A 27,487-nucleotide genomic window follows, 5' to 3' on the forward strand; every position below is an offset into this window, starting at 1 on the left:
CGGAAGATCCCACAGAGAAGGAAATGGCAACTCATTCCAGTATTCTTGCCTGGGAAATCCCACAAACAGAGGAGCCTGGAGGGCTACAGTCCAAAGGGTCAAAAAGAATCAGACATGACTGAGCCACTGAGCACACAGGTGTAAAAGTGGGCTTCCTTGGTGGCTCGGTAGTAAACAATTCGCCTGCTAATGCAGGAGATGTGGATTCCATCCCTGGGCCAGGGAAGATCCCCTGAAGAAGGAAATGGCAGTCCACTCCAGTATTCTTGCCTGAAAAATCCCACAGACAGAGGAGCCTGGTGGGCTCCATGGGGTCACAAAAGAGCTGGACACGACTGAGTGACTATACAACAACAGCTGGTGATTCTAAGGTACAGCTAAGTTTGAGAACTGCTTATCTATTAATAGAAGGTGCTGTGTCAAGAAGGAAAGTGGGGGCTATATACCCAGAGTTGGAACTGGCGTGACTGCTTTCTGGCTGTGTAATCTTGGTCAAGTTACTGAACCTCTCTGAGAGCCTGTACCCTCATCTGCAAATTGAGGGTAGTGATAGCTACTACATAGGAGTGTGAAGATTAAATACGTGTAAAAGAGCCTGGCTAGACTAGGAGGTTGCCATAAACAATTGCTCGGTAATAATAATAGAGAACACATATTGGGGTTTTAATCACACGCCAAGCTCTGTGCTCAGCTCTTAAAAATGGCAATTAGTAGGAGATACTGGAAGGGACCAAATCAGTGCCATTTGGGAAGAAAAGCAAAATCAACACTGCCCGGGGTATCCTAAAGAGAGCAAAGAATAATATTAATTACAAGGCTACCAGCAGTGATTTGCCTCCCACTTGCACAAGGCTTCATTCTGCACGGAGGATTTCCAGGCTCAGGCGCACTTTTAATTTTCTCAGCTTTAATCTTCTGTGGGGTTGGCAGAGTCACCTCCATTGTTTAAATGAGGAGACCAGGCTCAGAGAGGGAGAGGGGCTGACCCGAGCTCACACAGCGGCCATGTGGCCAAAGATGGAACGTGCACCTGGAGGGGGAAGCCGGGCAGCCGAGTCCATGCCGCGCCCTCCCTAGACCTCCGCTGAAGATGCGGGCGCGGGCCCAGTGATGCCGAGGCCTGGTCCCCGCGCTCTCCAGGGATGGTCAGGAGCCTGGAGGGCCCGGGAGGCGGCTGGAGGCCGGGGCTCGGAGGCGCGGCTCCGAGCTGGGGGCGGGGGCTAGACGCGAGAGAGGCCACTCACCCCTCCCCAAACACGCGGTGCCCTTTCTCCCGCTCGACTGCTGAGCCTGAGCTGGGCGCGGGGGAGGCGGGGGTTATCCCGGAGGGGATCCCGCCCCCCCCCACCTCCAACGGCCAGGCGCCCCCACACCCACGTGAACGCGGGGCCGGCGCGGATCCCACCAGCTGCACAGCGCGTCGCGGCTCCGCGCCGGTACCTCGGCCTTTTTGGTTTTGGAGCAGGCGCCGCGCGGTCTCTGGCGGGTCCCCGCTGCCCCGGCCGGGCGCTTCGCTGGGCTCCGGCACCTGCATCCCCGCGCAGCGCGCAGGCGGACGCGCGGGCAGGCCGCCCCCGCCGCTCCTGGCGCTGGTGAGTGCGAGCCCCGCGGCTCCGCGAGGGCGGGGGCTCTGAGATTTTGGACAGGCGGGATCCCGGGCCGGCTGGGCCTATCATGGGGTCAGGCGGGTGGGGCCCCTCTTTCGCCCATGTTCTCATCTCTTGGCTGCTTTTTGTCTCAGCTGCTCCCTGCCCCGTAGAGTCGTAGCCTCCGCTCATCTCCTGTAGCCCTGGTGAGTTTCCTGTCTCCTTGGTTACCCATCTCCGCTCTTGTCCATCCTGTCCCTCTTATCCGTGGCCTCTACCCGTGGGCAGGTTTCCATCTTTGCCTGATGCCTGGTCCCTTTCCAAGGCTTGGATCCCTTCCCTATCAGGAGGTTTATTCCTCCAATCCGGAGGGACCTGATTGTGACTGAGACGTTGGTCACCGCTGTGGGGGGACTGGGTCCGAAGTTCTATGAGGGGTGGTGGTGGTGATGGTGTGTGTGTGTGAGACTGAATTTTGAATAGGAGTGCCAACCCACAGAGATGTATGAGGCTGAATGTTTAAACGTGGGGAGGAATTTCGATGTCTGAAGTTTTGTGTCTTGTGTTCCAAGTTGTGTGTGTGTGTGTGTGTGTGCGTATTATGCACCTGCCTGTATAGAGCTTCATTTACAAGGGGAGTTGTGCAAGATCCTGAAGGTGTGTGTGTGTGTATATGCAGCTGTGTGTCTGAGGAGGACTGTGGGGTTTTGTGTCTGATGGTGTGCATGAATGTCAAGTGTGTGTATGTTTGTGTGTGTAGGAATTGTATGACATGCTGCATGAATAGAGCTCCTTTTCTTTTTTTTTTAAATTGAAGTAAAGCTGATGTACAATATTACATAAATTACAGATATACAATACAATAGGGGCTTCCCAGGTGGCACAGTGGTAAAGAATCTGTCTGCCAAACTGGAGATGCGGGTTTGATCCCTGGGTCAGGAAGGTCCCCAGGAGAAGGAAATGAATCCACTCCAGTATTTTTGCCTGGAAAATCCCATGGACAGAGGAGCCTGGTGGGTTACAGTCCATGGGTCGCAAAGAGTTGGACACGACTTAGTGACTGAGCACCCATAAAAAATAATGATTCACAATTTTTAAAGATTTACTTCATTTATAGTTATTGTGAAATGTTGGCTATATTCCCTATGTTGTACAATATATCCTTGTATCTTATTTTATACACAATAGTTTGTACATGTAACTTCCTACCCCTGAGTTGCTGCTCCCCGCTTCGCTCTCCCCACTGGTAACCACTAATTTGTCCTCTATACCTGAGTCTGTTTCTCTTTTGTTACGTTCTCTAGTTTGTTGTTGTCTAGATTCCACATATAAGTAATACGCAGTGTTTGTCTTTCTCTGTCTGACTTATTTCACTTAGTATAATGCCTGGAGTTGCATTTCTGAAGTTGTGTGTGTTGTATGTCGAAGAGTTCTGTCTGTGTGAGACTGTGTGTCTTTGTGCAGTTGTGTATATGTCAGTTGTACACACGAGGTGTGTGAGGTTGTGTGTTCAAGTGTGTGTGTGTAATGTATGTGATTTCCTCCTTCTCCTCTCCCTTCACTCACTCCTCAGGCTAGCAGAGTATTGAGATAAAATGTGTGGAAAGCATCCTCGTTTTCCCACCGCAGTTTGCTTCAGCTCTAGAATGTAGAAGCTCCTTCTTCTTCTCCTTGGTCCTGAGAGAAGGGTGGCTTTCACATCTCATCACATCTGAAAGTCTGGAGGTTGGGGGAAGCAGGTAGGGCACTTGTCTTTGAACTCCTGCAGATACTGGGGACACTGGGAGGGTCATTTCCTTATCAGGCACCTAAGAAGCAGGGCCAAGAGAAGGCCCAGGACCAGGAGAGACTAGACAAGAGAGAATGGGCTGTGAGGGCAGAAGCCCCCAGGGGTCCAAGAGAGACTGAGAAGGGGCCAAGTGGAGGCCACATTCCTGGGAAAAACATTTCAAGTCAAATATTGCTTGGCAAGTAATGCAGTTAGGACTGAGCAAGACTGATGAGAAAACTCTCTTTCCTGTCAGTGTTTTTCTCTGTCTTCAGTCATATGTCTGTTGGACTGATGCTTTTTATTAACCATGGTTGTCATCTGTTTCATGCTCACTAGGTGATATTCTAAGTGTCACATGAATCGAGTCATCAAATCGCATAGAAAGTGACCAGGTCCTGCAAGGTGGAGTTGGATTTGAAACAAAGAGCTCATGCATGCTCTTCCTCTAGGGCAGGGTTCTGCAAAAATTTTCAGTAAAGGACCAGCAGTAGTGTATGGATATCCATAAAATCTGTTTTGTCCCAACAACCCAACTCCACCACTGTAGCACAAAAGTAGCTGTAGAGAATAAAGAAATGAGCATGGCTGTGTGCCAATAAAACTTTATTTACTAAAGCAAGCAGCAGGCCAGAGTTGACCCTTGGACAATGGCTTGTCCATCCCTGCTGTTTCTCTTAAGGATGACATAGGAAATAGGCAAACTAACTCTGGATTTTTTGTGATGAGTTAACATCTCAGCTGAATAACTCCTTTCAACCCATGGGCAAGCTTCATAATACTTCTTGGTGACTGGGAACATGCATCTTAGAGGTGAGAGAGTAATCACACATTTGGTTTCCTATCGGATTTTTGACAGCCAGCTGAAAAGTACCATCGTGATTTCAGGATCCTTTGGAGCAAGATCCTAACTGGGATTTGACTTTGGAACTAGGACTTAGAGCTGAAGGAAGGAGAGCCTGGAAAGCTGAGGCGGATACCCTGTCCCTGGGATATGCGGGGTGCATAAGAGGACAAGAAAGGCAGTGAGCTCAGAAAAGTAGCTGCTCAGCTAGTGACAGCACCGCTCCCCCCGACCCCCAAAAAAGTTCAGGGAACTACCTATTGGCCTATCTCTGATAGTTTCCCACTTGATCTGCATGGATTCAGACACTGGGCTTGGGATTAGGGCTTGGGAAAAGGGTGGCAAGGAGAATAATTTGAAACCATGATCAGAGAGTAGCTGAGGAAGACCAGGTTCTACAGCCATCCAGGCAACCTGAATATGCACAGCTCAGCACAGGATACAATATTTACTGCCTTCCTTTGGTTTGGAGAGTTTTTTTTTTTTTTCCCTCTAGGAGTCAGATGAATCTAGTGTGTCTGTCAGGAAACTGACAGCATACTCGAAAAGGGGAGTTGAAAATTAAGGCCTATTTACAAGGTTAAACCAGTAAAGTTGGTACAACACTCAGAGAACAGCAAGAATAGGGAGTGGCAGGGAGGGAGCAGGAGGGAGACCTGGAGAGAGCTGTGGCTGTAACAAAGAATTGTCTTTATTATTTTTTTAATTGCAATATATATTGATACATAACATTGGATACATTTTAAGATGTACACCATGCTGTTTTGATATATTTATATGTTGTATAATATTGGTTTGGCCTGAAAAGTTCCTTTGGGTTTTCCCATATGACATTATGGAAAAATCTGAACGAACTTTTGGGCCAACACAGAAACATGATTGCCACTGTAGCAATAGCATTTTTATCATGCCAAGGGAGCCACAAACACTCAGTGGGAAAAGATGCTCTCTTTAACAGATGATGTTGGGAAAGCTGGTTAAACACGTGCAGAATAATAACATTTGACCCCCATTTTATACTGGGCTTCCCTGGTGGCTCAGGGATAAATAATCCGCCTGCCAATGTGAGAGATGTAGGTTTGATGCCTGGATTGGGAAGATCACTTGGAGAAGGAAATGGCAACCCACTCCAGTATTCTTGACTGGGAAATCCTATGGACAGACGAGCCTGGCGGGCTACAGTCCATAGAGTCACAAAAGAGTTGGATGCGACTTAGCGACTAAACAACAATTTTATGCCACTTACAAAAATTAACTTGAAATGGGTTCAGTTCAGTTCAGTCACTCAGTCGTGTCCGACTCTTTGTGACCCATGGACTGCAGCACACCAGGCCTCCCTGTCCATCACTAACTCCCGGAGTTTACTCAAACTCATGTCCATTGAATCGGTGACGCCATCCAACCATCATCTCATCCTCTGTCATCCGCTTTTCCTCCTGCCTTCAATCTTTCTCAGAATCAGGGTCTTTGCCAGTTAGTCAATTCTTTGCATCTGGTGGCCAAAGGATTGGAGTTTCAGCTTCAGCATCGGTCCTTCCAGTGAACATTCAGGACTTATTTCCTTTGGGATGGACTGATTGGATCTCCTTGCAGTCCAAGGGACTCTCAAGAGTCTTCTCCAACACCACAGTTCAAAAGCATCAATTCTTCGGTGCTCAGCTTTCTTCACAGTCCAACCCTCACATCCATACATGACTATTGGGAAAACCATAGCTTTGAATAGATGGACCTTTGTTGGCAAAGTAATGTCTCTGCTTTTTAATATGCTGTCTAGGTTGGTCATAGCTTTTCTTCCAAGGAGCAAGCATCTTTTAGTTTCATGGCTGCACTCACTATCTGCAGTGATTTTGGAGCCCCCCAAACTAAAGTTCCTCACTGTTTCCAGTGTTTCCCCATCTATTTGCCATGAAGTGATGGGACCGGATGGATTGATTGGGTATAAGACTTAAATATATGACCTGAAACCATAAAACTTAGAAGAAAATGTTAGAAAGAAGTTCCTTTACACTGGTCCCATTAATGAGTTTTTTTTTTTTTTTTTGATATGACAGCAAAGCACAAACAACAAAGGCAAAAATCAACAAGTGGTACTACATCAAACTTAAAAGCTTCTGTATGGCAAAAACAAAACAAAACAAAACAAACAAACAAAAAAAACCCCAAACCAAAACAACAGCAAAATGAAAAGGCAACCTACAGAAGGGGAGAAAAACTTTGCAGATCATGCATTGGATAGGGGTTAATATCCAAAATATATAAAGATCTCGTACAACTCAGCAACAAAAATCAATCTGAAAAATGGGTAGAGGAACTAAATAATCATTTTCCAAAGAAGATGTCCAAATGTCCAACAGCTGCAGAGGATTGTCTGATGGGAGCTGTGGCCTTATGTAGAGGAATACGTGCCTGTGTGTGTGCTGTTGTGTCCAACTCTTTGCTACCCCATGGACTGTAGCACGCCAGGCTCCTCTGTTTAGGGGATTTTCCAGGCAAGAATACTGGAGTGGGTTGCCATTTCCTCTTTCCAGGGGATCTTCCTGACCCAAGGATCGAACCCTCTTGCGTCTCCTGCACTGGCAGGTGGGTTCTTCACTACTGCATCACCTGGGAAGCCAGTCCCTGCCAAACACGAGCCTGGCAGGGGGAGCTGGAAGAATGCTCCATCTCCATCTTTTCCCACTTTCCATTCTGCTGTTTTCCACTGGCCTGACTGAAATGGCAGGGCAGCCTGGGCAATGCTATCTCTAGTGGTTAGCCTTTTGCCTGGAAATAAATCTAGAGGGATAACAGAATTTCCAGTATGCCTACAGTAGGGACATTGCCACTTGCTGTGAGGTCATATAGGCAAATCTACTTATCTTTCCAGATTAGGAGGTGCCCAGGGCCCACAATACTTTTTAAGGACCCATGCAAACGTTTATGCCTTTTTTTTTTTTTTTTTTGCTGAGCCTCATGGCATGTGGGATCTTAATTCCTTGACCAGGGATCAAACCCATGCTCCCCCAAAAGTAGAAGGGCAGAGTCTTAACCACTGAAAGTCCTGTTTGTACTTCTTTTAAAATTACAATACAGAATACAACTTTGGGTTGAAAAAATGTTTTAATACATAATATTAATATATTCATTTAAAAAATTGGAGTAAAATGTGCACAGAACAACCATCCATTTAAAAATGGCATTCAAAAAAAAAATGGCATTCAGTGGCATTTAGTTCATTTGCAACATTGTACAGCAATCACCTTTATCAAGCTCCAAAATATTATATTCACTTTTATACCAATGCAGTTGTAAAATATTTTTTTAGAAATTTATTTCTTTTTAATTAAAAGATAATTGCAATATTGTGTTGGTTTCTGCCATATATCAACATGAATCAGCCATAGGTATACATATGTGCCCTCCCTCTTGGACCTCCTTTCAACCTCCCACCCACCCCATCACACCCCTGTAGGTTAATTTTGATGTATGTTTCAATGGAGTAAGGGACCACAAAGACAAATGTTCCTCAGACTCATGAAAATCACAATTTCCAGACTGCGCTGTGCATATATGGTATTGGTAAAAGGATAGGCAAGTTTTAATTTCTATATGCATTTTATTTAATGTGTATTAAAATATAATCAGCATTTCAAGTAATAATCTAAATTTTCCAGTTTATATATATATTTTTAACTTTTTATTTTGTATTGGAATGTAGCCAATTAACAATGTTGTGATAGTTTCAGATGAACAGCAAAGGGACTCAGCCATACATGTATTCATTCTTCCCCAAATTCCCCTAGCATCCAGGCTACTACATAACATTGAGCAGAGTTCCTTATGCTATACTGTAGGACCTTGTTGGCTATTCATTTTAAATATAGCAGTATGTACATGCCCATCCCAAACTCCCTAACTATCCCTTCCCCCCAGCTTTCCCCACCGGCATCTGTAAGTTTGTTCTCTAAGTCTGTGAGTCTCTTTCTGTTTTGTGAGTTCACTTGTAGATTCGTTTATTTAGATAAGTAAGTAAAATGACATGTGCTCAGTCGCTTCAGTCGTGTTTGACTCTTTGCGATCCTATGGCCCATAGCCCACCATGCTCCTCTGTCCATGGGATTCTTCAGGCAAGAATACTGGAGTGGGTTGCTGAGCCCTCCTCCAGGCAATCTTCCCAACCCATGAATCAAACCCACGTCTCTGGCATTAGCAGATGGGTTCTTTACCACTAGTGCCACCTGGGAAGTGACATGGATTTGGCTGAATGTAAAGTGAAGACACGGAAATCTGAAGTTTGGGAAACAGTATCTGGCATCCCAGGGTGACTCTGAACATCCCATTTTTTTTTTTTTTCAAAAATGGATCCTGAAGAGGTGCTGGTGTCAAGAAAGATCACCATTTTCATCCCATGGGACTCTCCCTCTCCCTGTTGCTCACTTGGGCATTCATGCAGAGGAGCTCCATTTATTGGGCACCAGTAAATGCAGGCATCTGCTGATTCCATCATTGTGGAAAGCCCATTTGGTGGCACCTCTCGTGCTTCCCAGGTGACTCAGTGGTAAAGAGTCTGCCTGCAGTGCTGGAGATGCAGGAGACATGGGTTCAATCCCTGGGTCAGGAAGATCCCTGGAGCAGGAAATGGCAACCCACTCCAGTATTCTTGCCTGGAGGATCCCATGGACAGAGGAGCCTGGCAGGCTACAGTGCATGGGGTGGCAGAGTCGGACACGACTGAGCACAGCACAGCAACTAGGCCAAACATGAAATCGTATTAATTTGGGGTGCTAGCCCCAAAGTACCTTGTTTAAGGCTCTGTGTGAAACTGGTGCTTGGCAGAGGCTTGTTAGTCTGGTTTGTGAGATGGGGAAGCTCCCAATTTCTTGTAAGGATCTCATAAGAGGGTAAAGAATCTGCCTGCAATTTAGGAAACCCAGGTTCAATGGGTTGGGAAGATGTTCCCTGGGTTAGGAAGATTGCCTGAAGGAGGAAATGACAACCCACTCCAGGATTCTTGCCTGGAGAACTCCATGGACAGAGGAGCCTGGTGGGCTGTAGTCCATCTGGTCTTAAAGAGTTGGACAGGACTGAGCGACAAACGCTTTCACTTTTCATGAACTAAGGAGGGGGGCCAGAGATACAGAATGGCAAAATCGTCCCTGAAATTGTGATCTGCTTCTTTGTCTCTCCCACATGCCTGGGAATGGTTCTGGAGACCTTGATCCTTTTTCTGCCAGGACATCACCCTTGAACTCCAGGCGGTGTTCTCAGGCAGCCCAGCATGGGCACATCCCCACTGGACCGGCTCTCTCCCTGAGTTCCTCACCAGCTTCTGCCCTTTCCTTTCTACCCACATTCGCCTTCTGTCTCATCCCTCACCAGATCTGCTCCCTCTATTCCCTACAGATAGACGATGAGCAGCCATGGCAACAGCCTCTTTCTGCGGGAGAGTGGCCAGCGGCTGGGCCGGGTGGGCTGGCTACAGCGGCTGCAGGAGAGCCTGCAGCAGAGAGCACTGCGCATGCGCCTGCGCCTGCAGACCATGACACGTGAGCACGTGCTGCGGTTCCTGCGCAGGAATGCCTTCATCCTGCTGACTGTCAGTGCCGTGGTCATTGGTGAGTCATCTGGGAGGGGCGGGCTCTGCCCTTGGAGGGTGAGGACTCGAGGGACACCCTCTGCACTCACGTTTCTTCCCTCCACTTACTTATTCTCACCTGCACTCATGCCCAAATCCACCATTCCGCCTCCCCATGATATAGACAAATGGTACACACTCCTGCAAACACAGCTGTATGTGCAGCGTCTCATGGATATGCAAGTGTACGCACATGCATAAGTATACACTGTTCAAATGCACACTATCTGCATATGAACACACAGTGTACACTTTCTGCATGTGAACACAGACACGAACACATTTTTATTCATGCACAAAATTTACAGGTGCAAACACGTAAACTCACACATTTGTACACCTATAGTAGAACTTACAAACATGTTCACACACATATGCATTATTCTGCCCACACACTGGCTCACTGAAAAGGTCACTAAATACATGTATACCCTCATGCTTGAAAATAGTAACACACACATATAAGTCACACCTAGGTGCATATGTAGGAAAAACATGCACATCTCATGTATGTGGACCCTCACATACAGGCACAGATACGTGTGCACAAGTGAACATGTTGTTGTTTAATAGCTAAGTCATGTCCAACTCTTGTACTGTAGCCTGCCAGGCTCCTCTGTCCATGGGATTTCCTAGACAAGAACACTGGAGTGGGTTGCCATTTCCTTCTCCAGGGGATCTTCCCAACCCAGGGATGGAACCTGCATGTCCTGCATTGGCAGGTGGATTCTTTACCACTGAGCCACCAAGGAAGCCAACACATACAAGTAACACTTATATGCACACATAGGAAAGACATGTACATGTCATGTACATGGGCCCTCACATACAGGCACAGATACATGTGCACAAGTGAGCATACACTGTTACATATGTGTACATAGGTACACAGGAGTGTGTGTAGACATACACACACATGCCACAGCAGTAGCACATAAATTCATGCATTCCACAATGTACACACCGACACACACTCATCAAATGTTTCTCTTTTCTTTTACCTCCATCCACACACACACAGACCCTGTTTAGGATGGATGGCCCATCCTCGGGGCTCAGTGACCAAATTCAACTCTATGCACCCCTCATTCTGGCCCTAGGGGTCAGCCTGGCCTTTGCCCTGCGCCCATACCAGCTCAGCTACCGCCAGATCAAGTACTTCTCTTTCCCTGGAGAGCTCCTCATGAGGATGCTGCAGATGCTGGTGCTGCCTCTCATTGTCTCCAGCCTGGTCACAGGTGAGAGAACCCAGGCTGGGGCTGGCCTCCAAGACCCAGCCCAAAGTCCAGGCTCACACCCTGAGCCAAGGCTGTTCCAAGAATGGGACTACCTCCCCAACTCAGGACCTCAAACAGGGAGCATACAACTCGCTCTGAGTCCTTGACCAAAGCCCCAGTCCCAATCAGACCTGGGTTCTAGAACCCGTATGACCTAGATGACTTATCTCAGTGATGTTCCTGTACTTTTCCTTGGAGGTAAAATACCAGCCTGTTGGGGGCTTAGAGATGAAGGGAAGGCTGTTGTGGGGCCACCAGGAAAGGTACCTGGGATATGGTGTGGATGGTCATGGAGTGGGCTGTGGATGAAGGTGTTTGAGACGGAGGTTACAAAATGGTGGGTGGAGAAAGTGAAAGTGAAAGTCGCTCAGTTGTGTCTGACTATTTGCGACCCCACGGACTATACAGTTCTTGGGATTCTCCAGGCCAGAAAACTGGAGTGGGTAGTCTTTCCCTTCTCCAGGGGATCTTCCCAGCCCAGGGACCAAACCCAGGTCTCTTGCATTGCAGGTGGGTTCTTTACCAGCTGAGCCACAAGGGAAGCCCTGGTGGGTGGAGGGTAGGATGGAAGTATAGACAGCCTATGCAGGGCTTGGTAAACTGTTTCTATAAAGGGCCAGGTAGAACACATTTTCAGTGTCAAGGGCCATGTGGTCTCTGTTGCAACTCTTCACTTCTCTTGTTATGCAAAAGCAGCAGCAGATTAGTAAGTAAACAAATGGGCATTGTTGTGTTCCAATAAAACTTTATTTATAGAAATAGGCAGCAGGCCATATTTGGCCCATGAGTGGTCAGTTCCCAAGCACCAGCTTTGGTGGGGCGGTGGTTGATGATAAAGGCATAGAAGAATGATTTCTTGGGTTGGGTTTCCCTAGCTGCAGAGTCTGAGATGGGAATATTTGCACAAGTGATTTATTGAGGGATAAAATAGTTCTCAAGAGAAACCTATGAAGAAGTGAGATGAGCAGGATGGGATGGATAAAGAAGCTAAGCAGAAATGGCTTCAGCCTGATCCCATAGAGAGTTCTGGAGAATTTATAAAACTACAGAGTTGTCCTCCACAACTCTGCCTCCCTCTAAATCAAAGAAGCTGAGCCTTTGAAATCCTGTACCAATCAGTCATTTCTCCCAGCCTCCCCTGAGGCCTTTGTGGGTAAGTAGTTGGTGATGGACAGGGAGGCCTGGCGTGCTGCAATTCATGGGGTCCCAAAGAGTCGGACACGACTGAGCAACTGAACTGACTGAAGCTCCTGCTGTGCTGAGAGCAACGTTCAAGAGAAGGGTTAGCAGCCAGCAGGCTCAGCTGTGGAAAGATTGGTGTATCAGCCTGGTAAAGGGTGTCTGGATAGGGTACCAAGCGTATATACTACATACAGATAGTGTATAGTGAGGTGGGTTGAAGGGAGGTGTGATTCTTGGGGTGGATAGTAGGATAAAGAGAGGAATGCGAATGAAGTTATGGTGCAAAATAGGGGTAATTAGAGGATGGAGTAGGGGTTGAAAATGTTGGCTTGGAGTAGAAGGAAGGTTAGTGAAGTGGTGCTTGGGATAAAGGATGGAGTGGAAGGTGTATTTGGAACACAGAATGGGAGTTGGAGGGTGGCCAGGTGGGTGGAAGGACGGGCTGGGTCACGGGAGGAGGGCTGGGTCATGGGAGGAGGGTTGGTTGTGGCAGTATGGGGACTGAGGAGCAAGTGGATGGGAGAGGGGGTTGTGGGGTGTGGATGGGGCTCCTCGGGGCTGCATCACCTGTCCTCCAGGTATGGCGTCCCTGGATAACAAGGCGACGGGGCGGATGGGGATGCGGGCAGCTGTGTACTACATGGTGACCACGGTCATCGCGGTCTTCATCGGCATCCTCATGGTCACCATCATCCACCCTGGGAAGGGCTCCAAGGAGGGGCTGCACCGAGAGGGTCGGATCGAGACCATCCCCACGGCAGATGCCTTCATGGACCTGGTCAGGTGACGTCCTTTCTAATGTTGATGGGAATTCCAGCCCTACGTGTAACAACCTTTACTCATGGGGAGACCTATAGGGAGACAGGCGGACCCAGTCAGGAAATATAGCACCCAAGTTGAGCCTAGTTTTAGAATAATAGTGTATGCTCATGTCCGACTCTTTTTGTGAGTTCCTGGACTGTATGTAGCCTGCCAAACTCTTCTGGCCATGGAATTTTTTAGGCAAGAATACTGGAATGGGTTGCTGTTTCCTTCTCCTGAGGATCATGCTGACCTAGGGATCAAACCTACGTCTTTTATGTCTCCTGAGTTGGTAGGCAGATTCATCACCACTAGTGCCCACATGGGTTTTCTTGGCACCCAGTTTCTGTCTTGGGTGGTGGTGGTGGTTTAGTCGCTAAGTTGTGTCTGACTCTTTTGTGACCCCGTGGACTGTAGCTCACCAGGCTCCTCTGTCCATGGGATTTCCCAGGCAAGAACACTGGAGTGGGTTGCCATTTCCTTCTCCAGGGGATCTTCTTGACTCAGGGATGGAACCTGGGTCTCCTGCATTGCAGGCAGATTCTTTGCTGACTGAGCCACCAGGGAAGCCCACAGATCCCCTGAGATTGATTTTGCTTACTTCCAAAATGATATCTTTTGATCCTTAGGCTCAGAAGGCTATAGTTGCACCTTCTTGGTATGGGCTCAGGACAAATGGTGTTCCAATGCAGAGATGCATTGGAAGGTGAATAATTCTCTTGGAGTAGCAAGATTTTGCCTGCCAGCGTCAAGATTGGCCACAAGTCTCCCCTAGTGACTTAATTTGGGGAAAGCTAGTGTTGGAAGGGAGAAGGCAATGGCACCCCACTCCAGTACTCTTGCCTGGAAAATCCCATGGATGGAGGAACCTAGTAGGCTGCAGTCCATGGGGTCGCTAGAAGTTGGACACGACTGAGCGACTTCCCTTTCACTTTTCACTTTCCTGCATGGAGAAGGAAATGGCAACCCACTCCAGTGTTCTTGCCTGGAGAATCCCAGGGACGGGGGAGCCTGGTGGGCTGCCGTCTCTGGGGTCGCACAAAGTCAGACACGACTGAAGCGACTTAGCAGCAGCAGCAGTAGCATCAGTGTTCGAAGAGTTCAGGAGCTTTCTGTGTTTTTTTTTTTTAGACATCACTGTATAGGAAGTCCCTGAGATGGCATAGTGTCCTAACCTAGGGCTCAGACAGACCTGAATTTGAGGTCCATCTACCCCTCCCCCCGAGTTAGCAGCTGTGTGGCTTTGGGTAACTTACATAAGTTCTTTTTGCTTTGGTTTCTTTGTATGTAAAATGGGGAGAATCAGTAATACTTTTAGGGTTGCATGCATGCTTAGTCACTTGGTCATGTCTGACTCTTTTTGACCCCATGGACTGTAGCCTGACAAGCTCCTCTGTCCATGGGATTCTCCAGAGTTAGTGTGATGTTTAAATCAGATCCTAGAGGTAAGGCACTTAGCTCAGTGTTCAAATGCTGTCTGCTATTATTGTTGTTGCTGTTGTTATTATTATTGCTATGATCACTCTAGGTTCTCTTCCAAAGTCTAACCACATCCATTTATCTGATGTTTTTCTGCAGAAATATGTTTCCACCCAACCTTGTGGAGGCCTGCTTCAAACAGGTCAGGGGGAAAGACATTGTCTGATCAAGGAGGTTTTGGGGGGTTGGGGGAGCTTGCTGCTGAGTGAATGGTCCAGGAGGGAGGGATGGGAAGAAGGACGGGACAGAGCACTGTTCAGGGCTTTTGGAAGAGTCTGAAAGGAAGACTGTGCTTCCTATGGGGTGGTGATCAGGGAAGGTTAGAGACAAGGACTTAGGCCAACCCAAGGCTGCCTGGGGATGGTAATGGAGAAGGAACCAGGGCTTCTGATCATAAATTGTTGAGGAGACAGGCCCCCCAAATCTGTCTGAACATTGCTCATGCAAAATGTATACTCATTCTCCCATGCACTGGTTGTGCACTTCCTCATTTATTTATCGATGCATTCATCTGTGGCCTGATATCTCCATATTTCAGTTTAAGACACAGTACAGCACGAGGTTGGTAACCAGGACCGTTGTGAGGACAGATAATGGATCTGAGCTGGGCACCTCTATGCCGCCTTTATCCTCACTGGAGAATGGAACCGGCCTCCTGGAAAACGTCACGCGAGCCTTGGGCACCCTGCAGGAGGTGCTGAGCTTTGAAGAGACCGTCCCTGTGCCTGGCTCGGCCAATGGCATCAATGCCCTGGGCCTTGTGGTCTTCTCAGTGGCCTTCGGGCTGGTCATTGGTGGCATGAAACACAAGGGCCGAGTCCTGCGGGACTTCTTCGACAGCCTCAATGAGGCTATTATGAGGCTGGTGGGCATCATTATCTGGTGAGTGCTGGGCTGTGACGGGGCAGGGAGTGATGGTGATGGTACATGGGAAGGATGTCAGGATCGGGAAGTCAGGCTGTGGGTTAGCTACTGAAATGGTTGTGGGGAGCCTTTGGCCAAAGTCATCTATATATGTATTGGTTCATGCACTCACCCACTCATTCACTCATTCGTTCAGTCCTTTGTGCAATGGTTTATTCACTCATTCACTCCCCTATTCATCTATGTATTCACTCATCTATTCATTTGTACTCATGCTTCTGTGCATTGTTCATTCACTCCATCATTCATCTATTCCTCTGCTCATTCTTCTATGGATTAGCCACGTTATCCATTCACTCATTTATTTATTTATTGTCATTCTTCCATGCATTGGTTTATTCATTTTCTCATTTGTTCATTTGTCTGTGCATAAGTTAATTCACTCATTCATATATTCATTCACTCATAAATTCATTCACAAACTCATCCATGCATTAGTTAATCCATTGATTAATTGATTGATCGATTTTCTCACTAAGTCATTTATTCATTCAGACTCATTCTTTGACTGACTTGTTCATCTCTACATTTGTTATTCTATCATTCAATCAGATATCCCCTGCATTCATTCATCTGTTTGCTTAACCCACTCATTCATTCACACACCCATCATTCATGTTTCATTTGCTCATTTTCTTATTCATTTATCCACTTGCTAATTATTTATTAATTGACACATTCATTCATTCATTCACTCTTTAAATCCCATCACTCTTTCAGCAGACATTTTCCCAGGCAGACTGTTTCGAACTCTGGAATACAGAGATAACTTGAATTCAGTCCTTGTCTTTAAAGAGCTCACAAAGTCTTAGAGGAGACAGATGCATATTAGATAAATATGATACAAGGTGGAAGGTTCTAGAGTCAAGAGACATTTAAAAAGTATAGGGAATATGATTGACAGAGCAATGGATAAAGATGTGGTACTTATACACAATGGAATATTATGCAGCCATTAAAAAGAATGAAATAATGCCATTTGCAGCAACATGGGTGGATCTAGAGAATGTCACACCGAATGAAGTAAGTCAGAGAAAGAGAAAAACATGATATCCCTTATATGTGGAATCTAAAAAGAAATGATGCAAATGATCTTACTTACGAAACAGAAAAAAACTCACAGACTTAGAAAACGAAATTATGGTTGTCAGGGGGACAGGATAGTAAGGGAGTTTGGGATGGACATGTACACTCTGCTCTATTTAAAGTGGATAACCAACAAGGACCTACTGTAGAGCACAGGGAACTCTGCTCAATGTTACGTGGCAGTCTGGATGGGAGGGGAGTTTGGGGGAGAATGGATACATGTATACGTATGGCTGAGTCCCTTCGCTGTTCACCTGAAACTACCACGAAATGGTTAATCGACTAGACCCAAGTACAAAATAAAAGGTTCAAAAGTTAAAAATAGTATAGGGAATACAGAAAAGCAAGCCGCCAGTGAGGTATATGCAGTGAACTCTGCCTGGGAAGGTGAGGAGAAAGTCATGGAGAAGTCCACCTCTTAGCTGGGTCTTGAAAGGTGAGTAGGAGTCCAACAGGACATGAAGAAGGAAGAGGTACTTCAAGCAGAGGGAACAGAACATGCAAAGCTTGAAAGAATCTGAGTTGTCTGAGGAATGGTGAGGAGTTCAAGAAGGTGGGAGCATACGTTGGGAATAGTGGTGGAAGATGTGAACAAGGCTATCTTCCCAAATTGGGGAAGACTTTGTACATCATCCCAAATCAGGTGAAAGTGGCCAGGAGGGGCTAGAGGCTAAGTTGAGAGCCTGGGAAAGCAGCAGGGTGCAGAATGCCTGTTTGTATCTTAAGCAAAGAGGCAAGGCCTGGGGATTGGGGTGGGGAGAGGGAGTGGGAGCCAGTACTGAGTGCTCACAGCATCTACTATATCTTCACTATTCAGAACTTACAGGTAAAATATTTTAAAAAATTGATTTCAAATGAAAATTAAAGGGCAAATGTTAAAACAAAATTTTCTGATTAAAAACAAAAGTCATGGATACAGAGTGGTCTCCCCAGTCAGGCTCAAGGTGGTCTCCGTCTTGTAATTCAGTTGTCATTCTTTGAAAAAAAATTATTTATTTTCGGCTGAGCTGGGCCTTTGTTGCTGTACACGGGCTTTCTCTAGTTGTGGCGAGTGGGGGCCACTCTGCAGTTGTGCACAGGCTTCTCACTGTGGCTTCTCTTGTTGCAGAACACAGGCTCTAGGGCACGTTGCACACCCTTTGGTAGTTGTGGCCCATTGGGCTCAGTAATTGTAGCCTGTAGTCTCTAGAGTGCCAGCTCATAACTTGTGGCCCATGGGCTCAGTTGCCCCGCAGTATGTGGGATCCTCCTGAATCAGGGATTGAACTGATGTCCCTTGAATTGCAAGGCAGATTTTTAACCACTGGATCACCAGGGAAGCCCCAGTTGTCACCCTTTTTAAAGTGCTGTTACTTCAAGAGGTTACAACAAAAAAATAGACAAAACAAAACCCAAGAAGGAAAGCAAAACAGGATGAAAGTACAAGAGAAGGAAGCAAAATAACTTGCAACATAAAATATATTAAAGGGAATGCAGTACTGAACCAGAAGACCCATAGTATGTTTGTATGCATTGCACATAACCACTTTGTCATTAGGAACAAGTTTCAGAAGTGGAGGGGACAGGGACTGTGGGGCCAGTAAGGTCACTCCACTGTATTCACAATTGGGGTTCTGAAGTTGTGCAGGAGGGAAAAGTCCCCCTCTCCCCTTTCTTACCCACTTGGGTCCAGTTAACCCCATGAGGTCTGATGCCCTGGACCCTTCCAGCTGCTTTTCTAGGATCTCAACTTAGCTTGGAGGGGAAGCTTATCAAGGATAAGCAAGAAGATTGAAAAGAAGTATTGAGAACTCAACTGAATTGGGAACCATGAGTTTTATAGTGGTATTTGGCATGTTTGGGAAAATATCCATGTGTCACAATGGTAAAGAATCTGCCTGCCAATGCAGGAGATGCAGGGGTTGCAGGTTCAATCCCTGGGTCGGGAAGATCCCCTGGAGTAGGAAATGGCAACCCACTCCAGTATTCTTGCCTGGAAAATTTCATGGGCAGAGGAGCCTGGTGGGCTTCATTCCATGGGATCACAAAGAGTCAGACACGACTGAGCAAGCACGCACATACACTGTATGTGCCAGGTAGCTGAGTATGGAAGGAAAGAAATCATGTACAATTGATCCAGAGCTGAGGAATTTTGCAGAGGATGAGAAAGAAGGATGGAGGTGAGGAGTTTGGGAATATTCATAGACATAGAGTTGGGGACAATTCAGCAATCACCCACCAGGCCTATCCTTGAGCCCAGAAGTGTCTGGAGGTGTCTCCTTGTATTCTTATTTCCACCTTAGCTTGGGTCTCATCATTTCTGTCCTAAGCTGTTGCACCAACTTCCCAAGTGGTCCTCACCTCCTGTAGTACATCCTCCATGACAATGAACAAGTGTAGACTTCAATTTCTAAAGGGAGAGAAGTAACAGAGGAAGCCAGGTAATGGGTTAATTAGGGCACTTTTGGCAGAAACTCATAAAACTAAGCAATGAGCTGATTTGAGGGGAAAACAGGTGAGCCCTTGATGAACTTGCTTCTTCTGTTTCCTCTACTATCTTTTTCACTCACTGCTTCAGTCACACTGGTCTTCTCTTTGCTCCTCCTATACTCCTAGCTCACATTCACCTCTGGGTCTTTGCACTGTTCCTGAAGTGCTTTCCCCTCAGATATGCATGGTTGCTTTTCATCATTCAGGTCTCAGTGCAAATGTCATCTCTTCTGAGAAACCCTCCCTGACCACTCCTTCTTAGAGTCCCACTCAAAAGTGGGGATTTTGCAGTTATCACACACTGAAGTTTTTAATGACATATTTCTCTGTGTACTGCATATTTCACCCATTAGAATGTAAGTACCAAGAGGGCAGGGACCATGTGATTGGAACATAGTAGGTGCTCAATGGACATTTGTTGAGTAAATGAATAAATAGGTAATTTAATAAGACAAGTTGTTTATAATTAAATTTTATTGTCATATAGTTGATTTACAATGCTGTGTTAGTTTCAGATGTACAGCAGAGTCAGTTATATATAATATACACACACATATCTACTTTTTTAGATTCCATTCCTATGTAGGTCATCACAGAGTATTGAACAGAGTTCCCTGTGCTATACAATAGGTTCTTATTCAGTTTAGTCGCTCAGTCATGTCTGACTCTTATTAGTTATCCATTTTATATATAGTAGTGTGCATTTTTAATCCCACTCTTCCAATTTATTTCTCTTTGGTAACCATAAGTTTGTTTTTTACATCTGTGACACAATTTCTGTTTTGTAAATAGGTTCATTTGTACCATTTTTAAAGATTCCACATATAAGTGATATCATAGGATATTTGAGAGAGATTGTTTTGAGATGTCTGTGGGAAATCCAGGTGAAATAGCTCAGGGCTGGTGAATGAGTGAGGATATGCACTTTTAGGGAAGAGAATAGGGGCATACGAGGTACAAATATGGGAAATCAAGGAAGTTAGAGGGTCAGAGATAGGGAGTATCTGGGTTCGCCTCAGGATGAAGTCCTGAAGACGATTATTGGGAGATCTTTGAAGGGGAGAATGGGTGAAGGAGTGCCCTTACATTGTAAGAGAGTATATCTTGGAGTTGTAGGACTGAGGCTGAGCTGTGGATAAGCAGGAAGGAAAGAGGGGATATGTTCATGGAACCTTGCCCCATAGGTTATTGTGTGGGGGAGGTTGGAGGGGAGTCAGGTGCTGTATGGTGGGTGTTGCCTGGCTCCAGGGTCTATATGGGCAAAGGCTTGGGGCTGCTAGTGCCAGGGGAGGTCATGAGGAAGGCCTGATGGGTGTCTGGCTTGGCCCAGGTATGCACCCGTGGGTATCCTGTTCCTGATTGCTGGCAAGATCTTAGAGATGGAAGACATGGCTGTCCTGGGGGGTCAGCTGGGCATGTACACCCTGACCGTCATCGTGGGTTTGTTCGTTCATGCCGGTGGCATCCTGCCTCTCATCTATTTCCTCATCACCCACCGGAATCCTTTCCCCTTCATTGGAGGAATACTGCAGGCTCTCATCACAGCCATGGGCACGTCTTCCAGGTATGACCTTGACCCCCACTGCTGGTACCTTTCCTAGATCCACTCTTTGTGTTTCCCAGGATCTCCTGGGAGTCCTGCCCTCTCTACCAATTCAGAACCTCATCTGGGCTATTGAGTAGTGTCAGTGGCTCTTTGAAGGTGGATCAAGATCTCCTGGAGGAGGAAATGGCAATCCACTCCAGTACTCTTGCCTGAACAGTCCCTTGGACAGAGGAGCCTGGCAGGCTACAGTCCATAGGGTCACAAAGAGTCAGACATGACTGAAGTGACTTAGCACCCAACACCTGGGCACTGATCTTTGTCATGCGCTGGCTGTTGTGACTCTTTCCCCCTCTTTTTCTGTTTCTCTATTTAATATGGACAAAGAGCCAGGTACCAACTTTGAGGTTAGCACAAAGGTTCCAACATGTCTCCTGATCTCAGTCATTTTCTAGCTTGTATGGTCTCATCTTTCCTTGAGGTGGCCTCTGGGAGATCTCTTGGCTTCTTTTATTTTGTGGTTTCAGGGGGTTCATAAGAAGCTCCCCTTTCTCCCATCAACCAAATTCAAAACAATCTGAGATGTATCACTAGAGCCAACCAGATGGAAGAAGAATGTAATTTTTATTGCTTATACACTGAAGAATGTGCCTCTTGATCTGTGGTCAAGTAGGATTGGCTCGCTTGTACCCCCAGAATTAAACTCACCAGGTTGCCACAGGCATGGACACCTAAACATCCTCTCTGTGGGTCCAGGCTTCTCTTTGCATGATATAAAGTGGACCAGGCAGAGCACATGTTTTATGGATCAGCTGATTCCAAGTGGGGAGAAAGACTGAGAAGGCTAGTATAGCTGAGGTCAATCCCCAGGTAAACATGGGAAGTAGGGGATAGGAGTCTTCTGTAATACCCTTCTCTTAGCCCTGAGAGGTGGGAACTTAGAAGGCCTTTCCTCTTCTTTCTGGGAGTGTTTAGTTAGAGTGAACTAGTGGCATGAACCAGTGACCTGAACTAGTGTGTAGTAAGTAGCCTTAAGCTATTGACTTTAGGTGGGTCAAGAGACCTGAGCCTGGGGGACGTCACTGCTGTGTGCTCCCTGTGTCATGTAGAGTCCCTCTCCCCATGCTCAGTTATCAGCCCCTGAAATGTTGTACATCTGCCATCTTCCCCTTACTCTAGTTCCCAGCCTGCCTCCCAATGTTCTCAAGGGGACCCCTCCTTGGGCCCATGGCTACCCCCTATCCTTGGCCCTTGGTGCTCTCTTCCCCAGCTCTGCGACACTACCCATCACCTTCCGCTGTCTGGAGGAGGGCCTTGGTGTGGACCGCCGCATCACCAGGTTCGTACTGCCCGTGGGGGCCACTGTCAACATGGACGGCACCGCCCTCTATGAGGCCCTGGCCGCCATCTTTATCGCCCAAGTCAACAACTACGAGCTCAACCTGGGCCAGATCACAACTATCAGGTGAGTTGGCCTTGGCTGGAACCTACCAACAGGTGAGACCTGAGCGGGGATGGTATTGGAGGGAAGGGAGCATTTGGATATTGGTTGGGGGGGGTGTATTGAGGGGTGCAGGAAAAAATAAGACATGGTTCCTGAACTTAGGGAAGATCTAGTCTAAGGAAGAGACACTGATGATAGTAATGCTGATGACAGTAATGATGATGATGATGTAGATTATGTTGGTGACAGTGGAGATGATGTGGATGGTATTGATTGTGGTGACGGTGGTGGTAATGGTTTTGGTGATGAGGATGATGGCCAACATTTATGAAACTCTTGCTATGTATCATCTCAGTCACTCAGTCATGTGTGACTCTTTGTGAGCCCATGGACTGTAGCCTGCCAGGCTCCTCTGTCTACGGGATTCTCCAGGCAAGAATATTGGAGTGGGTTGCCATGCCCTCCAGGTGATCTTCCCAGGGATCGAGTCCATATCTCTTATATCTACTGCATTGGCAGGTGGGTTCTTACCACTAGCGCCACCTGGGAAACCCAGCAGCTTCCCACTAGATGTCTTATTAACACCTGATGGTGTATACATATTGATGCTGCTCTCTCAATTCGTTAGCCTACTCTTGATTCAGTCTGACCCTCTACTTGGTGGTGGACCACCATCTTTTTCATTTTCCAGGTGTTGTACATTTTAGTTTTCCTAAGCCATATACATGTAAGTGTATATGTTTTTTCACTCACTCAGTGCCATAGACAGTTTCTTCTTTTGATTTTAAACTTAGCCCACCTTCCAGAGTGTCCTTCCTCGCATCAGGACCTCTCTATACTGACCCACCCACTTCTAGCACATGTGTGTATGGGGGACTCAAGCTTCTGCTTCATGGCTGCTGCCCAGGTTGATTCTTCTGCCCTCTTCCAGCCCCCAGAGGCAGCTGGTTAAATCCCTGCTTTTACACCTAGGAAGACTAAAGGAGCAAAGAAAGAAACATTGAGGAAACTGTAAAGGGCGTCAGGATCACCTCTCTCATTGCTTTCTTTGGGTGAGGCACTGGGTGGCATGGGTTTGTTGTTGTTGTTTAGTCGCTCAGGTGTTTGACTCTTTGTGATACCCCCAGCCTGTAGCCCACAGGGCTCCTCTGTCCGTAGGATTCTCCAGGCAAGAATACCAGAGTGGGTTGCCACTTCCTCCTCCAGGGTGTCTTCCCGACCCAGGGATCAAACCCACGAATCCTGCATTGCAGGTGAATTCTTTACCACTGAGCCACGAGGGAAGCTGGGTGGCATGGATATGACATCCCTAGACACTCATGCCATGCTGACTGCTTGCTTTCCTTTGCATCTGTGGACAAAAAAGTGTCTCTGGTCTTTTCAGTAAACAAAGGTTGTCACCCTGCCATCAGCTATTGGCTGCTGCAGCTGCCCCCAAAGGTGCCCCTTGGGGGCAACTCAGGATGGAGCAAAGCAGGCTACTGGCCCTGTAGAGTTCACATCTAGAAATGATATCAACGGGCCAGACTCTTGTATTATCCCATACATAGAAAAGCACTCAAATTACTGACTTGAGATGTCTGGTGTTTTTAATTCAAATCTTAATTGGAGGATGATTTTAAAAATTAATTTTTAATTTTTATTTGAAGGATAATTGCTTTACAGTGTTGTGTTGGTTTCTGCTGTACAACAGTGTGAATCAACTATAAGTAAACACACATCCCCTCCATTGTGAGCCTCCCTCCCATTCTCCCTCCCCCATCCCACCCCTCTGTGTCACCGCAGAGCACTGAGCTGAGCTCCCTGTGGTACACAGTAGCTTCCCACTAGCCATCTATTTTACGCAGGGTAGTATCTATATGTCAGGGCTACTCTCTTGTTTTTTTAATTTTTATTTTTGTGTTTAGCAGTAATCTTTTAGATGTTTCCTGACAAGTGTTTTTCTTTTCTCTTTTTTTTTCAACAAAAACTCCTTCGTCCTTAACGTCTCCAGAACCTTTCCTCAGAGCTATCAGAGTGGCTGTCACTCTGGCTCAGTAAGGTCCCGGAATAAAACATAACTCTCAGCTTTAAGGGGTGTACCTCGTGGCTCGTGGTAAAGAATCTGCCTGCCAATGCAGGAGATGGGGGTTTGATTCCTGGGTCTGGAAGATCCCCTGGAGAAGGAAATGGCAACTCACTCCAGTATTCTTGCCTGGGAAATACCATGGAGAGAGGAGCCTAGTGGGCAGCAGTCCATGGGGTTGCAAAGAGTCAGACACGACTGAGCAACTAAACAACAACAACTCAGCTTAAAAAAACAAAACAAAACAAAACAAAACACCTGCTCTCGCATCTGCAATATGAACTGTTTAAATGTCCATCATTGGATGAAACTCCAGCCAGATCCCAATAAAAGACGAGGGGATATCTCTGCATTGCTTTTGATAAAAGTCGCTTTGAATTTGCTCTATATTTTGGGGATCTGACCCCTTCCTTTCTTTTGTGTCTCTCCTAACACTCCCTCATTTCTCCCTTCCCCCTGCCTGCATCCCTCTGTCCTTTCTCCCTGTGCAGTATCACAGCTACAGCAGCCAGCGTCGGGGCTGCCGGCATCCCCCAGGCAGGTCTAGTCACCATGGTGATTGTGCTCACCTCGGTCGGCTTGCCCACTGAAGACATCACGCTCATCATCGCTGTGGACTGGTTCCTGTGAGTGTTCTTCAGACTCTTCTACTCTCTCTCCTTGAATCCCCTGCTTTCCCTGTAGGACTCCCAATGAATGGGCTCTCATTGCAGCAAGGACAGAGCTCTAGAATTTTAGAATGAAAAGAGGGCCTTGGAGAACATCCCAAGTAGTATGGACCTCAAATTCCATAATCTTTAGAAATAGGAAAGTAAGCCATGAAGGGCTTTACCCATCTTCCAGAAAAGCCCTTGGTACGTGCCTTATGTAGAAATCACACAAAAAGGTGATCCATGGGGCAGAGCTGACTTGCAAATTTTTTAAAAAAATTCTCAACTTTTATTTTAAAAATTTTATTTATTTATTTGACTGTGCCAAGTCTTAGCTAGGGCATGCAGGTCTTCTATCTTTGTTGCAGTATTCAAACTCTTAGTTTTGGCATGTGGGATCTAGTTCCTTGACCAGGGATTGAACCTGGACCCCCTGCTTTGGGAGTGAAGAGTCTTAGCCACTGGACCACCAGAGAAGTCCCTCAACTTTTGTGTGTGTGTGTGTGTCTCTTCAGTTGTGTCCGACTCTTTGTGACCCCATGGACGGTAGCCCGCCAGGCTCCTCTGTCCATGGCATTCTTCAGGCAAGAATACTGGAGTGGTTTGCCATGCCCTCCTCCAGGAGTTCTTCCTGATCTAGGGATTGAACCCCCATTTCTTATGTCTCATACATTGGCAGGAAGATTCTTTACCACTAGTGCCCCCAGGGAAGCCCCCCTCAACTTTTATTTTTTAATTAATTATTTTTGACTGTGCTGCAGAGCTTGTTGGATGAATCCCTAGTTCCTTGACTAGGGATTGAACCCATTCCTTGACTAGGGATTGAACCCAAGCCCTGGCAGTGAAATCTGCATTCTAACAACTGGAATGCCAGGAAATTTTCTCAACTTTTAATAATAGGAGGTTTACATATAAAAATCTGGACTTTCATCTCCACCTTGGAGCTCTTGCCTGGATCTCACTCCCTTTTAGATGGTTTCCAGCAGGGTCTTATTTACTCACAGTGGTTACCTTCCTCATTCTGCATGCTGTTCAGCTCATAATCCCTAATTTTCTTTTTAAAAATGAATTATTATTTATTTTATTATTATTATTATTATGTTTTTACTTTACAATATTGTATTGGTTTTGCCAAACATCAACATGCATCCGCCATGGGTGTACACATGTTCCCAATAAATTGGAGTATAGTTGCTTTACACTGTTTCTGCAGTACAGCAACATGAATCAGCTACAGGTATATATATATATCCTTTCCCTCTTGAGCCTCCCTTCTTCCCCCTCCCTCCTATCCCTCTAGGTTATTACAGAGCACTGAGCTCACTGAGCTGAGCTCCCTAGCAGGTTCCCAGTTCAGTTCAGTTCAGTCGCTTAGTCATGTCCAGCTCTTTGCAACCCCATGGACTGTAGCATGCCAGGCCTCCCTGTCCATCACCAACTCCTGGAGTTTACTCAAACTCATGTCCATTGAGTCGGTGATGCCATCCAACCATTTCATCCTCTGTCATCCCCTTCTCTTCTCAGCTTCAATCTTTCCCAGCATCAGGGTCTTTTCAAATGAGTCAGTTCTTCACATCAGGTGGCCAAAGTATTGGAGTTTCAGCTTCAACATCAGTCCTTCCAATGAACTCTCAGGACTGATCTCCTTTAGGATGGACTGATTGGATCGCCTTGCAGTCCAAGGGACTCTCAAGAGTCTTCTCCAACACCACAGTTCAAAAGCATCGTTTTTTTGGCACTCAGTTTTCTTTATAGTCCAACTCTCACATCCATACATGACTATTGGAGAAACCATAGCTTTGACTAGACGGGCCTTTGTTGGCAAAGTGGTGTCTCTGCTTTTGGTTCCCACTAGCTATCTGTTTTACACAAGGTCTTGCATATATGTCAGTGCTACTCTCTTAACTCGTCCCACCCTCTCTTTCCCCTGCTGCGCCCACATGTCCATTCTCTGCGTCTGTGTCTCTATTCCTGCCCTGCAAATAAGTTCATCAGTATCATGTTTCTAGATTCCATATATATGTCCATACCCCTAATTTGCTATATCAGACATTTACATTAAAAAAAAGCATTGCACTGCTGAGAACAAATATGAGCACATCAGAGCTTGGTCCAGCCTGTGTTGGACTGGAGTGTGAGCCCTGACTCCAGGGCACAAGGAGCCCCCAGCTGCTGCACCTTCTTTGTGGAGTGCCTCAAGTCTTGATTAACGGCAGCTTCTCTCTCCCCTCCCCTCTGCAGTGACCGACTTCGCACAATGACCAATGTGCTGGGGGACTCTATCGGAGCGGCCGTCATTGAACATCTGTCTCAGCGGGAGCTGGAGCTGCAGGAAGCTGAACTCACCCTCCCCAGCCTGGGGAAGCCCTACAAGTCACTCATGGCACAGGAGAAAGGGGCGTCCAGGGGACGGGGAGGAAATGAGAGTGCTATGTGAGAGCCCCCTGCTCTGCCACCCAGAGAGGAGGGAAGGGGGTTGGGGAGGGGGTTCCTGGTGAAGAACCACTACCTGAGTGACTGTGCACTGAACACAGATGTTCTTTCCAGCGCGTCTGGGGGGAAACTGAGATAAAGGAGCAGGAATGAAAGATGTCTAAGGTGTCTGTTTCTCTCTGGGAATATACTGAAATATTTGTGGGGGAGGCCATGAGCAGGCAGAGGAGGAGATATTTACCCCGGGATTAGGGGTAAGAGAAGCTTCAGGTTCAACAAGATGAGGGGTCAGCTTGTGTTCCTCATTTTTTCAAAGAGTGAT

At 46.7% G+C, this 27,487-nt stretch overlaps 1 protein-coding gene across 2 annotated transcripts; it reads left to right on the forward strand.

The window, feature by feature from the left end:
- The first annotated feature begins 1,390 nt into the window (after positions 1-1,390).
- Positions 1,391-27,324, forward strand: SLC1A6 (solute carrier family 1 member 6). Of its 2 annotated transcripts, none has more exons than XM_061421815.1 (10): positions 1,391-1,592; positions 9,581-9,792; positions 10,913-11,050; positions 12,850-13,054; positions 14,651-14,693; positions 15,090-15,433; positions 20,361-20,594; positions 21,844-22,038; positions 24,574-24,708; positions 26,974-27,324. In XM_061421815.1, exons 2-10 carry the CDS (start codon positions 9,588-9,590, stop codon positions 27,167-27,169), a joined length of 1,695 nt encoding a protein of 564 aa, XP_061277799.1. In that variant the 5' UTR covers positions 1,391-1,592; positions 9,581-9,587; the 3' UTR covers positions 27,170-27,324. The 2 variants fall into 2 exon arrangements, with proteins under 2 accessions (XP_061277799.1, XP_061277800.1); XM_061421816.1 differs by lacking the exon at positions 1,391-1,592 and adding an exon at positions 1,643-1,792.
- Positions 27,325-27,487: the final 163 nt, after the last annotated feature.

The sequence above is a fragment of the Bos javanicus genome, chromosome 7, assembly GCF_032452875.1.
Source record: "Bos javanicus breed banteng chromosome 7, ARS-OSU_banteng_1.0, whole genome shotgun sequence".
NCBI classification, from domain to species: domain Eukaryota; kingdom Metazoa; phylum Chordata; class Mammalia; order Artiodactyla; family Bovidae; genus Bos; species Bos javanicus.